General features: G+C 41.7%; 1 protein-coding gene across 1 annotated transcript in view; it reads right to left on the bottom strand.

The window, feature by feature from the left end:
• Positions 1-9,609: 9,609 nt before the first annotated feature.
• LOC145485681 (uncharacterized) overlaps positions 9,610-14,763 on the bottom strand; it is a 79,019-nt gene continuing 73,865 nt past the window's right edge. Inside the window, 3 exon segments of the mRNA XM_081464312.1 lie at positions 9,610-11,009; positions 11,012-12,031; positions 12,034-13,932. Coding sequence (XP_081320438.1) covers positions 9,610-11,009; positions 11,012-12,031; positions 12,034-13,932 — 4,319 coding nt within the window.

The following is a 14,763-nucleotide window of genomic DNA, read 5'->3' as shown; positions in this document are numbered from 1 at the left end:
ATTTTGGGGGCCAAAATAGAAGCTTGGAATCACAAAATGATTCATATTTTTCACTTTTTGCAAACTGGTATGGTTTATGAAATTGTATATCCCTTTTCGTGCATATTTAATGCCATCTCCAGTGAGAAAAGTTGCGTGATTTCAATGCCTTTCCAGACTTGTTAACTTGACGTCAGGACAATAGAGTTTTTCCCGCCTGCTGGATCCTGATTGGTCAATTCAAATTTTGCGCGCGCCAGCCGTATGCAAGGTAACTCAGATATAGGCATCCTCTATGTGAAAAAATAATTGCATATGCATACGTGCAAGCTGGGTGAATTTGATTATGACATGAAAAATTTAAAAATTACCATAAAAAGTAGACGAAAAAGGCGTTTGATTATCGCCAGCCTAATTCAACTTTTAGTTCCAAGCCCCTTCTCTGAGCAGCACACATGAATCCGCTGTCCGGTATGTAGCTCGGGCTACGAGAACAATGGGCTGTAGTGTGGTTCCAATTAGGCAGGATAAACACCGCGGTCAAACGTCTGCGCATGTGCGAGCAATGGAGCAACTAAAAGGCGGCCAAAATATTTTCATGACATTGTTCTTTTCGTGGGTCATCGGCATCCATAAATGACATTTTCCGCGTTATTTATATATTTGTTTATGTTTTAGCCTGTTCAACGAGAGCTAACAGAAATTAGAGTTAAAAATTGGTCTACCTTTTGCTTGTTGCAGGTCTTCCTTTTCCGTGCTATGTATTTTCCGTGCTCCTTGAATTTTTTGTCCGCCTCGACTTTGCATTTAGTACATCGGTTTTTCCCAGGTTTGTAGTTAAGAAAAGATTTTCCCACCAGGTCAAAGACCAGGTACAGGCGGTTTGGGATCGGTATTTTGGCCAGCTATGCCCCCATGACGATGGACATGAACATCGTTTGTCGTTTCGATTCATCTCGTTCCTGTGCTTCAGACAAATCCAGGATCCGGGTGGAATCCCCACGGTCCTTGCCAAAATTTTTCCAGCTCGTCTGAGCGAAGCCGAATCACTGCAATTGTCTTTTCCTTCTCTCATTTTCCTCCTTTTACACACCGTTTGTCGTCCGTTTCCGGCGTCACGCGTCGTATGATTAATAAAAACAAATGAAATCATACTACGCCGTCGGCTCGTAGCATGACAAGGGTTTTCAAGACTTATAAACTTTTTTGGTAAAGCTCAAAACAAAATGGTAAATCAACAGAATACCGGTAACTTAACAACCTTTGTGTCTGAAAAGTCTTAAGTTTTCCTTTTACCTACTTTCTTTTCCTTTTACAGATTTCTATGAACTTTCAATTTTTTTTTCGTAAATTTGCGTGACACTGGTTGTTTCCGATGTTTTCCTTTAAATTTTTGCGCGGGAAATTGGCGCGCGGCTGCCAAAAAATGTTCTCATTTGTGCATGCCCGACGTTTGACCGCCGTGTTGGTAGGATATTAGTTTCAGGAGAAAGAGAAAATAAACAGCGGTAACAAACATAAGAAATAGATTACGCATGGTATATTAAACTTGACGTTTCTCTCTTTCACTCTTCTTTACACCAAGCGGGACCCCTTTACTCCCAAAACGTATAAGATCAATCTAATCCGAACACTTACCTCTCGTTGCTTACGCATCTGTTCAAAATCCACTTTATTGCAGTCGACTCTATCTGCTCTGAAGAATTCCTTGCTTCAAAATGGTTATCCTAGAGGCATTGTTAACTATAACGTTTATGATGTATCGAACAAACATAAAGACAGGCCTTCAGAACCTACTCTCACAGTTCCCAAGAAAGATGTAATCCTTGTTTTACCTTACTTAAGGTTTCCATAGCGATGCTATTACACGCCGATTAAAATCTTGTGTCAATAAGTTTTATGGTTTCGTCAACCTCAGGGTTATTTTTCAGAATATTGCAGAACAAAGTCTTTCTTTTCTTACAAAGATCTTTTCAACCGCTCAAAGGTTGTCTATAAAGCCAGTTGCTGGGACTGTGATGCATTCTACATTGGTAAAACAAAAAGAAGATTGCAGGACAGAAAGACGGAGCACTTCAAAGCTCTTACTCAAGTTGGTCACGCTTTTTTTTGCTGTTGCTGATCATTTCTTCTACCGGTCACAATATTAAATGGAACCATTTTGAGATCCTAGCAAGCGGGGCAATGTCATTTTCAATGTAAGATCAAGGAAATATTGTTAATATGGCACTTGAAACGCCGGACCGGGCTTGATACCCGCCCTAAATGACAACGTCGGTAGTGAAAAACTCATTCTTTATTAAGTCACACCGGCTGTAGTTTCTTTTGTTCATTGTAGTCTAGCTAGTTACCAATACCTCGCTTTATTTTTAGTCTTTTTAAATCTTGTCATATTTTGTAACCGTCACTTCTGTTATGTTTGTTACCACTGTTTCTTTTCTCTTTCTCCTGAAATTGAAATGGCCGAAAAACAAGAATTTTTATGAGAATATTAGTTATATAATAGCAGTTTTTCCCAGTAATACGCGATAAGTTAGTCTAACGTAACTCCCATAAACCACCAGGTCTGCAGCCGGCATGCGCTTTTTACAGCGTCACAATCCACCAAAACGCAACACTATGAGAACACTGGGCCACGTCGTCGAGATTCGGAAATCAGTTTACTTTTAACCATGTATTCATTATGAGAACACCAGACCACATGATGGTCCATCGTTCTCATCTCGGACGGTCGGAAAGAAACACTAGCGGCTCTTTATCTGCAACTCGCAATTATTGCTGCCGCCATACAGCTTCGAAAAAATTTTTGACCTTGTTTTTTGGGTTAGGCATTTGCAGTCTTCTAGAAGCTCCACCGTGGAGATTTGTGGAAATGAGCTGGTCCCTACTTGGAGCGTGTCCGACATTTGTTCGAAAAAAAGTTACCAAGGCCCGAAAAATTTGAGGGAGAAGAGGGAGACGGAGGGAATGGACAGGCTTGGAAATGATAGAGACATCATAAATAAACAGGTTACTCAGTCTAGCCCTTAATTAACAGACAGCTCAGTTTGTAAAGAAAATCGGTCTGTTCGAGAAAATATTAAGGTTTAATTTTACGCGTGAATTTACTATCTGACGTCTTTTCGTTATATTGAACGGATCGGAGAGACTCATTCGCAAGGACATATGGTACCGCACAATACAAGTGAATGTATAAAAGATCATATAAATAAACTGGGGAGAAAGATATGAGTCAATCAATCTATCTATCAATTTATTAATGTCATACGTGGGAAGATCGAGGACATAATTGATCATCACAGTACCACCCATTTTTTTTTCTATTTATTTATTTATTTATTTATTTATTTCAATAATTACAACAATTACAATTCTTTTTTCTTAAGTTACAGAAAAATAAATAAAGTTTGGTTTCCAGAAGTTAACAATGACACCATATCATTAATGTCATACGTGGGAAGAGGACATAATTGATCATCACAGTACCACCCATTGTTGAAAACTTATATTCCTGTTCTATATTTTGGTATGTGTCAGCAATGTTATTGCTGGTTTTCGGTGTCACGCAATTCAAAATAGATCAAAATAAAAATCAAAACCGTTCAATAGATAAAGTTCAGAATCTGGGAAATGAAAGAAGGTAGATATGCAAAGACTCTCGCCAAGATTCTGGTCACAGCAATTTTTCTTATGCAAGATTTGCGGAGAAATTTTTTACGCAAATTTATACAGATTTGTATGGAGACGCCATGCTGGTGCCCATCCGTATGGGCACCAACATGGCGGCCGGAAAACAACAGAAACATCTGTCACTGAGTTTTGCTACAAAAGCGTGAATTTATCCCTCGAGGAACTCGAAAACATTAAAATAATACTTTTTCTAAGACATAAACAATTCAGATAGCCAAATTCCCCGAAATAAGTCACTTTTTTAACCATCATGACAGCTCTCTAGGCCGTCATGTAAATGCCAAGTCACGCAAAAGCTTAGAAATTCAAGCGTAGTGAATCACAAAACCAAAAACCCATTCCAAGCGAAAATTTGTATGAATATTAGTTTTCAGCTGCTCTTATACCTCATTAAAGTAAAATCTCAGGAAGGTCAATAGTTTTGTAGTTTGAATTTTAGTGACGTCATGTGAAAACCAGCTATTGCTTTAACCATTTAATAAATGAATAATCCCAATATCGCGCCGAATTCGCCTGTCTGTTTGTTAACTTGGGGTCATTAACAAGGCATTAGCAGGCAATATTTCCCGCGTTTTTAACACGTGCTTCGCTACTTATTCTCGAACGTAAAAGATACAGTCAACGATATACTCTACTCCTGATCTTGAAATTAACTCTGAATATTAATTTGAAGGAAAGACGCAATGGAGTAGGGACAAAAACTCGGCTGGCGCTGCACCTTGCCAACCGGTCGCCAGGTATGCGCAACGACCGGCTGCAGAGCCGGACAGTGAGCAGGCCTAGCTCGGCCAGTGCAATCAAGACAAATATTTGTTATTTGAATTCATGGAACTCACTTTTAGTCATCTCAGGAAGCCTAACGGACCAACTGTAATCTACGATCAACTACGTAGAAGGTGCTGGTGTCAAACAAAAGGCTTATATGAAGACATGATTGATCATCGCAGTTATTCACAAAACTTAAGCAGTTGTGAAATTAAAGCCTGAAAAAAATTCAGGCCTAAACGGGATTCGCACCCAAGACCTCTGCGATTCCGGTGAAGTGCTCTACCAACTGAGCTATCAAGCCAACTAGGAGCTGGCCACCTTGTGAGTCCGTAATATACTCGTAAAAGGTGAAGAATACAAATGAATACATGAAAGACATGATTGATCATCGCAGTTAATCTTCAAATCTTTTTCGCCACGGGCGCAGTTTTGAAAATTAGGGAATATTCTCGGATATTCTCCAGTTTTTAGCTATGGAATATTCGGTCATGTGACGTGTTCAGAACTATCGCGCGAGAGCGAAAATATTTTCTCGGAACAGATAATGTCCGCGGACAAATATCCTAGCATATTTTCGTGCCAAGTGGAGTCTATTGCTTATGTATTCCCCAATTTTCAAAACTGCGCGCGTTGCGAAAAAGACTTGAAGAATAATAAACACAATAGCCTCCATTTGGGACGAAAATATGCCCAGATATTTGTCCTTGGACATAATCTGTTCCTCTAAGTTCACAGTTTTCCTCGAGTTACGCTCTCGGAAAACTCTTTGCTTCTCGAAACGGATATAATGTCCGCAGACAAATATCCTAGCATATTTCGCCCCAAATGGAGGCTGTTGTTTATATATTTTCGCGCCAAATGGAGGCTATGGTTTATTTAGAATTCATCAAATATTTTCGCTAGCGCGATTAGTCTAAACTCGTCATGTGACCGAATATTCCCCAGCTAAAACTGGGGAATATCCAAGTACAGCGAATACCGTCCGAATAACAGTACAAATGTACAGCAATATTGTACAGTTACTTGTGCAGTAGAAAACCAGGTCGGCGGTGCGCAAAACTGTCACACAGCTCTCTCTTTTCATTCATAAATTTATCGCAGCAGTTGGATAGTAAATCTCTTATTAGATGTTTTGGTGTGTATTATCGCTTCATATTTTTACTCGTTGTTTTATTTTGACTCGCCCTACGGGCAGTCAAAATACGGCACAACTCGTAAGATAAACAGCAATACTACACACCAAAACATCTAATAAGATAGATATATTCCCCAATTTTCAAAACTGCTTGTGTTGCGAAAGATATTTAAAGGATAACAAACACAATAGCCTCCATTTGACGCAAAAAATATGCTCGGATATTTGTCCTAGGACCAAACTTATTATTATCATTTCGGTAGGGGACATCATGCCGATCTTTTTTTGTTTGAGTACCAGTGATGAGCTAACAGTAATTGCATTCAGAAAGTTCGATATCTGTTTTGGAACACCCTAATTGGATACTACCGTAGAATTCCGAAACTAACGGCCCCCTTGAATATAACGCCCCCCCCCCCTCCTCCCACCGAAATTAACGTTAATATTTTATATTGCTATTAAATCCCGAAAGCCGAAGGGCCCACCCGAAAGTAACGGCCCTTTGAAGATTACTGCTCGACTACAATGAAAAAAAAAAAAAAAAAAAAAAAAAGAAGATATATAGCTAGCTTGTAGATAACAAACATTATGTGCAACACATATAATGTAATTTTATATCGAGCCAATTTCTTGGCTTATTGTAATGAGTGTCTCAGTGGTCATATTTACGCCAGTACAGTGAATGTGAATTGTTTGTCGAACTTCTTAATCACGCTTCATCAAACGAGCGCGTCGAAAACAGTCCACAACCCCACCCCAGAGTACAATGGAACCAGATTAAAAAAGGTTTCAAGCAGTACTTTACATCGATGTATAAAGCGACCATTACATTTGCCCTTTAGTACTGACAATCAGTGGAGTTTGTCTATACAGTCTGCTCTGTTTATGGGAGTAGTTAGTGACATGCGTGTCTTATATGGCTAGCTCCGTGAGCTGGAAAAATGAACCAGATGCTGCACTGTGATTGGCTACCCGAGAGAGCAAGATGGCGCCATCTTGCCCGCTCGGGACTACCCACTGTGTTCAGCGAGAAAAATGTCTCCAAAAGCCGCGTAATAAATTATTTATTCACCAAACTTGTTGGGTCAAGATGGCTGGATATTGGCCTGGTTGGTTTTTCGCGAGTTTATGGACCTTAACTTCATCTCGGTCCTAAGCACGCAAAAAGAAAACTTGGTCAATATCTAGCCATCTTGACCGAACAAACTTGGTCAATAACCCATATGTACATAAACAGAATTGTTAACTTCGTGCTACGCGTCTGCTTTGTCTAAAAGACTCTGAATTACTGCAAAATCGTTTACCAACCACCCGAAAGTAACGGCTGCCCCGAAGTAGCGACCCCTTTTGCCAGCTTATTCCGAAAGTAACAGGAGGTGTTACATTCGGAATTATACGGTAACATCAGCCAAGCGCTTACGAATTGGATGCGTTGCCCTGCATAGCCTATAAGGGTTTTTTCCGCCATCTTGTTAAGTTCGCAAGGTGATGACACTTAGTCATAGTTAAAGCAATTTTTTGGACAGTTCTGTCCAAGGGGCAAAGGTGCTTTGAGGTTAACCCTATGTAAAGCACCAACCTGTGAGATAAGGTGAGACCACAACACCGGGAACTACTTGCCTTACTCTTTTCGATAAGTGTGTGGGTTCTTTAACTTTCCCGGCTAACCACGTAACACCGAAGATGCAGGAGACGGGGCCTACGGTTTATAGTCTTTATCCGAGAGGACTTGAACGTCTGACCATTTGTAGTTGTAATTACAAAGGAAGCACAAGTATATTTTTGCGCCTCTGGGGTGAGAGTGGAGCTCGACGTGCTTGAAAACGGCAGCACTCGAACGAGGTTCATCTACTCAGCTCGAGCAATTAAGGATTTACACTGCCAATGATATTTGAAAATTCTTTCAAATTGCACTCGCCTGAAGGCACGCGCAATTTTGCCAGTATGTTCAAATATCACGAGCAGTGTAAATCGTTAACTCAATTCTGTATAATGAGCCAAAAACGTCCGGCAAATTTAACAAATCGTATTCTTTATTTGATATCTTGCCAAGTATTTACAGCAATGCAGTTTACTGTATCTCATTTGAAAGAACACAAAATGTACTTTCCAGAAAAAAAAAATGTTGAATTCATGGAAAGTAACATAACTTTAAAAAAAATTTTAATCAGAAGAACTTAGCAAAACAGGTAAAAAACAATTCCGATAAACTCAAAAATGTTGTAAAACAACTCTGCTGTTTACATTTCATGAGAATAGAACTTTTTTACCGATATATATAATATATAAACAAACGCATCCCGAAAACTAAAATCGAGAAAATCTAGAATTTACTACGATTTTTTTTTGAGACTACGTGCAAGCAGTGACCAAGGCAACCGCCCACATATTCAAAGTTATTGAGTTGAACGCGTCGTAAATTGACTCAATACACAATTCACTAAAAGAAGCAAGATTCTAAAGGTCAATTGGCCATCCGAAGAGTAGTTAGTCGCATTTGAAAGGCATGTTGCCTTTGTAGCGTGAACCAACGCGAAGAGACACGAACGTTCGTTCAACTACAATTCTCGCCTAGAATTTTGAGATAATTCAAAAAATTACTCTCATAATTACTCAAGATACCTTCTGAATTATTTTCCTCCCCAAAACCCACCTTCAGGATCTTTTAGAGAGTTTTAATGTTGCTCCACGAGCTCCTCCATTTCAAAATAAAGTTACTTAATCTCGAAAAAATCATCATGTAAGCCATATTCAAGTGTCGGGACCCTAAAATCGGCCAGTAAACGAGTAAGTTTGTAGCCAAAGTGGAGTTTAAATAACAATTTCCCTACTTATCATACATAAACAGAAAAAGGGAAGGATTCTAGTAGTTGTAGTCAAATGACGCCATCATGCAAATCGCCTATTTAGTAACAATGTTAAATAGAATATACTTCCGATATATTTGTTTCTATTTTGTCGAATTAGCCACTCTATAAACTCATTTTCACGAACTGTCGCATGTGGAGTCGCAACGTACAACGTATAAACGAGTTTCAAAGCTTTTCAGTCTCAGCAATCTTTAGCAGAAAATAAAACGTTTATGGACTGAACGTGTTTCTATAATAGGGAGTAAACGGTGACTTTCAGTTATTTAGACTGCAAGGCTGACAAAAGGTAACCTTGTTTATGCTTTGTACGCCTGAGCTAATGGTAACTGTCAGCTGTGCTTGAGTGTTCTTTTCCAAACAGTTTAAGACAAATATCCAATGCACGCTCTGCAAACTGAAGAGCTGAGGAAAAGTCGCCTACTTTATATTGTGTGAGCTCGAGTAAATGGTAACTGTCAGCTGTGCGTGAGTGTTCTTCTCCCAAAACTTTACGCCTGATCTCAAGTGCACGCTGTGTAGACTGACAAGTTGTAGAAAATTCGCCTTGCGCATATTGTGTAAGCTCGAGTGAATGGAAATTGTCAGCTATCCTTTAGCGTTCTTCTCTAAACAGTGTTTACGCCTGATATCAAGAGCACGCTGGTTAGACTGAAGAGCTGAATTGAAGTAAGGTCGCCTAGTTCATGTTGTGTGACCCCGAGTAAATAGTAACTGTCAGCAGTGCTTAAGTGTTCTTTTCCAAACAGTCAGTTAAGCCTACTATCCAGAGCGCGCTGTGCAGACTGAAGAGCTGAGATAAAGTCGCCTAGTTATGTTGCGTGATCAAGAGTGAATGGCAACTGTCAGCTGTGCTTGAGCGTTCTTGTCCAAACAGTTTAAGGCTGATACCAAGAGCACGCTGTTTAGACGAAAGAGCTAAAGTAAAGTCGCCTAGTTCATCTTGTGTGACCCCGAGTGATTGATAACTGTCAGCTGTCTTTGAGTTTTCTTCTCCACACAGTTTAAGCCTAATATCCAGTACACGCTGTGCAGACTGAAGAGCTCAGGAAAATTTGCCCAATTTATATTGTGTGAGCGCGAGTGCGTGGCAACTGTCAGCTTTGCTTGAGTGTTCTTCTCCAAACAGTTTAAACCTGATATCCAGTGCACACTGTGCAGACTAAGAGCTTAGAAAAAATCGCCTAGTTTATGTTGTGTGACTCCGAGTAAATGGTAACTGTCAGCTGTGCTTGATGGTTTTTCTTCCCAAAACTTTACGACTGATATCAAGTGCACGCTGTGTAGACTGACGAGATGCACAAAAGTCGCATCTGCATACTGTGCGAGCCCGAGTAAATGGTAACTGTCAGCTGTGCTTGGGTGTTCTTCTCAGAACAGTTTACGTCTGATATCCAGTGCACGCTGTTTACTTTGAACAGCTGAGGAAAAATCGCCCAGTTTATATTGTGTGAGCTAGAGTGGATGGTAACTCTCAGCTGTGCTTCAGTGTTTCTCCCCGAACAGTTTAAGCCTAATGTCGAGTGCACGCTGTTTAGATTTAAGAGCTGAGGAAAAGTCACCTACTTTATGTTGTGTGATCCCGAGTGAATGGTAACTGTCAGCAGTGCTTGAATGTTCTTCCCCAAACAGTTGAAGTCTAATATCCAGTGCACGCTGTTTAGACTGAAGAGCTGAGGAGAAGTCGCCTACTTTACGGTGTCTGATCCCGAGTGAATGGTAACTGTTAGCTGTGCTTGAGTGTTCCTCTCCAAACAGTTTAAGCCTAATATCCAGTACACGCTGTTTAGACTGAAGAGCTAAAGAAAAGTTGCCTAGTTCACGTTGTGTGATCCCGAGTGAATAGTAACTTTCAGCTGTGCTTAAGTGTTTTTCTCCAAACAGTTTAAGCCTAATATCCAGCGCACGCTGTTTAGATTTAAGAGCTGAGGAAAAGTCACCTACTTTATGTTGTGTGATCCCGAGTGAATGGTAACTGTCAGCAGTGCTTGAATGTTCTTCTCCAAACAGTTGAAGCCTAATATCCAGTGCACGCTGTTTAGACTGAAGAGCTGAAAAGAAGTCGCCTACTTTACGGTGTCTGATCCCGAGTGAATGGTAACTGTCAGCTGTGCTTGAGTGTTCCTCTCCGAACAGTTTAAGCCTAATATCCAGTACACGCTGTTTAGACTGAAGAGCTAAAGAAAAGTTGCCTAGTTCACGTTGTGTGATCCCGAGTGAATAGTAACTTTCAGTTGTGCTTGAGTGTTCTTGTCCAAACAGTTTACGCCTGATATCCACTACACGCTGTGCAGACTGACGAGCTGACGAAAAGTCGCCGAGTTCATGTTGCGTGATCAAGAGTGAATGGTAACTGTCAGCTGTGCTTGAGTGTTCTTCTCCAAGCAGTTTAAGCCTAATATCCAGTGCACGCTGTGCAGACTGAAGAGCTGAGGTAAAGTCGCCTTGTGCATATTGTATGGCCCCGAGTAAATGGTAGCTCTCGGCTGTGGTTGAGTGTTCTTCTCCAAACAGATTAAGCCTAATAACCATGGCACGCTGTTTAGATTTAAGAGCTGAGAAAAAGTCGCTACTATATGTTGTGTGATCCCGAGTGAATGGTAACTGTCAGCTGCGCTTAAATTTTCTTCTCCAAACAGTTTAAGCCTAATATCCAGTGCACGCTGTTTAGACTGAAGAGCTGTGGAAAAGTCGCCTCGTTCACGTTGGGTGATCCCGAGTGAATAGTAACTGTCAGCTGTGCTTGAGCGTTCTTCTCCAAACAGTTTAAGCCTAATATCCAGTGCACGCTGTTTAGAATGAAGAACTGAGAAGTCGCGTACTTTATGTTGTGTGATCCCGAGTGAATGGTAACTGTCAGCTGTGCTTGAGTGTTCCTCTCCGAACAGTTTAAGCCTAATACCCAGTGCACGTAGTTTAGACTGAAGGGCTAAAGAAACGTTGCATAGTTCACGATGTGTGATCCCGAGTGAATAGTGACTTTCAGTTGTGCTTGAGTGTTCTTGTCCAAACAGTTTACGCCTGATATCCACTACACGCTGTACAGACTGACGAGCTGAGGAAAAGTCGCCGAGTTCATGTTGCGTGATCAAGAGTGAATGGTAACTGTCAGCAGTGCTTGAATGTTCTTCTCCAAACAGTTTAAGCCTAATATCCAGTGCACGCTGTGCAGACTGAAGAGCTGAGGTAAAGTCGCCTTGTGCATATTGTATGGCCCCGAGTGAATGGTAACTGTCAGCTAAGCTTGATTGTTCTTCTCCAAACAGTTTAAGCTCAATATCCAGTTCGCGCTGTACAGAGTGAAGAGCTGAGGAAAAGTTGCCTACTTCATGTTGCGTGATCCCGAGTAAATAGTAACTGTCAGCTGTGCTTGAGTGTTCTTCTCCAAACAGTTTAAGCCGAATATCCAGTACACGCCGTGCAGACTGAAGAGCTGAGGAAAAATTCCCCAGTTTATTTTGTTTGAGCGCGAGTGAGTGAAAACTGTGAGCTCTGCTTGAGTGTGAATGGTAACTGACATCTGTGCTTGAGTGTTCCTTTCCACACAATTTAAGCCTAACATCAGGAGCACGCTGTTTAGACTGAAGGGCTGAAAAAAGTCGCCTAGTGCATGTTGCATGATCCCGAGTAAATGGTAACTGTTAGCTGTGCTTGAGTATTCTTTTCCTAAAACTTTATGACTGATATCAAGTGCACGCTGTGTAGACTGACGAGATGCACAAAAGTCGCCATCTGCATACTGTGCGAGCCCGAGTAAATGGTAACTGTCAGCTGTGCGTGGGTGTTCTTCTCAGAACAGTTTACGTCTGATATCCAGTGCACGCTGTTTACACTGAACAGCTGAGGAAAAATCGCCCAGTTTATATTGTGTGAGCTCGAGTGAATGGTAACTGTCAGCTGTGCTTGAGTGTTCTTCTCCAAACAGTTTAAGCCTAATAACCAGTGCACGCTGTTTAGATTTAAGAGCTGAGGAAAAGTCGCCTACTTTATGTTGTGTGATCCCGAGTGAATGGTAACTGTCAGCTGTGCTTGAGTGGTCCTCTCCAAACAGTTGAAGCCTAATATCCAGTGCACGCTGTTTAGACTGAAGAGCTGCGAAAAAGTCGCCTCGTTCACGTTGGGTGATCCCGAGTGAATGGTAACTGTCAGCAGTGCTTGAGTGTTCTTCTCCAAACAGGTGAAATCTAATATCCAGTGCACGCTGTTTAGATTTAAGAGCTGAGGAAAAGTCGCCTACTTTATGTTGTGTGATCCCGAGTGAATGGTAACTGTCAGCAGTGCTTGAATGTTCTTCTCCAAACAGTTTAAGCCTAATATCCAGTGCACGCTGTTTAGAATGAAGAGCTGTGGAAAAGTCGCCTCGTTCACGTTGGGTGATCCCGAGTGAATGATAACTGTCGGCTGTGCTTGAGTGTTGCTCTCCGAACAGTTTAAGCCTAATATCCAGTGCACGCTGAGCACACTGAAGAGCTGAAGAAAAGTTGCCTAGTTCACGTTGTGTGATCCCGAGTGAATGGTAACTTTCAGCTGTGCTTGAGTGTTCTTCTCCAAACAGTTTAAGCCTAATATCCAGTGCACGCTGTGCAGACTGAAGAGCTGATGTAAAGTCGCCTGTTGCATAATGTATGGCCCCGAGTGAATAGTAACTGTCAGCTGTGCTTGAGTGTTCTTCTCCAAACAGTTTACGCCTGATATCCACTACACGCTGTGCAGAATGACGAGATGAGGAAAAGTCGCCGAGTTCATGTTGCGTGATCAAGAGTGAATGGTAACTGTCAGCTGTGCTTGAGTGTTCTTCTCCAAACAGTTTAAGCCTAATATCCAGTGCACGCTGTGCAGACTGAAGAGCTGATGTAAAGTCGCCTGTTGCATAATGTATGGCCCCGAGTGAATAGTAACTGTCAGCTGTGCTTGAGTGTTCTTCTCCAAACAGTTTACGCCTGATATCCACTACACGCTGTGCAGAATGACGAGATGAGGAAAAGTCGCCGAGTTCATGTTGCGTGATCAAGAGTGAATGGTAACTGTCAGCTGTGCTTGAGTGTTCTTCTCCAAACAGTTTAAGCCTAATATCCAGTGCACGCTGTGCAGACTGAAGAGCTGATGTAAAGTCGCCTGTTGCATAATGTATGGCCCCGAGTGAATAGTAACTGTCAGCTGTGCTTGAGTGTTCTTCTCCAAACAGTTTACGCCTGATATCCAGTACACGCTGTGCAGACTGACGAGCTGAGGAAAAGTCGCCTAATTCATGTTGCGTGATCAAGAGTGAATGGTAACTGTTAGCTGTGCTTGAGTGTTCTTCTCCAAACAGTTTAAGCCTAATATCCAGTGCACGCTGTGCAGACTGAAGAGCTGATGTAAAGTCGCCTGTTGCATAATGTATGGCCCCGAGTGAATAGTAACTGTCAGCTGTGCTTGAGTGCTCATCTCCAAACAGATTTAGCCTAATATCCAGTGCACGCTGTGCAGACTGAAGAGCTGAGGTAAAGTCGCCTTGTGCATATTGTATGGCCCAGAGTGAATGGTAACTGTCAGCTGTGCGTGAGTGGTCTTTTCCAAACAGTTTCAGCATAATAGCCAGTACGCGCCGTGCAGACTGAAGAGCTGAGGTAAAGTCGCCTTGTGCATATTGTATGGCCCCGAGTAAATGGTAACTGTCAGCTGTGCTTGAGTGTTCTTTTCCAAACAGTTTAAGCCTAATATCCAGTGCGTGCTGTGCAGAGTGAAGAGCTGAGGAAAAGTCCTCTAGTTCAAGTTGCGTGATCCCGAGTAAATAGTAACTGTCAGCTGTGCTTGAGTGTTCTTCTCCAAACAGTTTAAGCCGAATATCCAGTACACGCTGTGCAGACTGAAGAGCTGAGGAAAAATTGCCCAGTTTATATTGTGTTAGCGCGAGTGAGTGACAACTGTGAGCAATGCTTGAGTGTGAATGGTAACTGACAGCTGTGCTTGAGTGTTGTTTTCCACACAGTTTAAGCTTGATATCAAGAGCACGCTGTTTAGACTGAAGAGCTGAAGAAAAGTCGCCTAGTGCATGTTGCGTGATCCCGAGTGAATGGTAACTGTCAGCTGTGCTTGAGTGTTTTTCTCCAAATAGTTTATGCCTAATATCCAGTGCACGCTGTTTAGACTGAAGAGCTAAGAAGAAGTTCCCTTGTTTATGTTGTGTGATCCCGAGTGAATGGTAACTGTCAGCTGTGATCGAGTGGTCTTCTCCCAGCACTTTAAGTCTGATATCCAATGCATGCTGTACAGACTGAAGAGCTGAGGAAAAGTCGCCTTGTTCATGTTGCGCGTTCCACGGTAAACGGTTACTGCCAGCTG

This window comes from Orbicella franksi, chromosome 4, assembly GCF_964199315.1.
Source record: "Orbicella franksi chromosome 4, jaOrbFran1.1, whole genome shotgun sequence".
NCBI classification, from domain to species: domain Eukaryota; kingdom Metazoa; phylum Cnidaria; class Anthozoa; order Scleractinia; family Merulinidae; genus Orbicella; species Orbicella franksi.
This window is presented reverse-complemented; position numbering and strand designations above follow the sequence as displayed.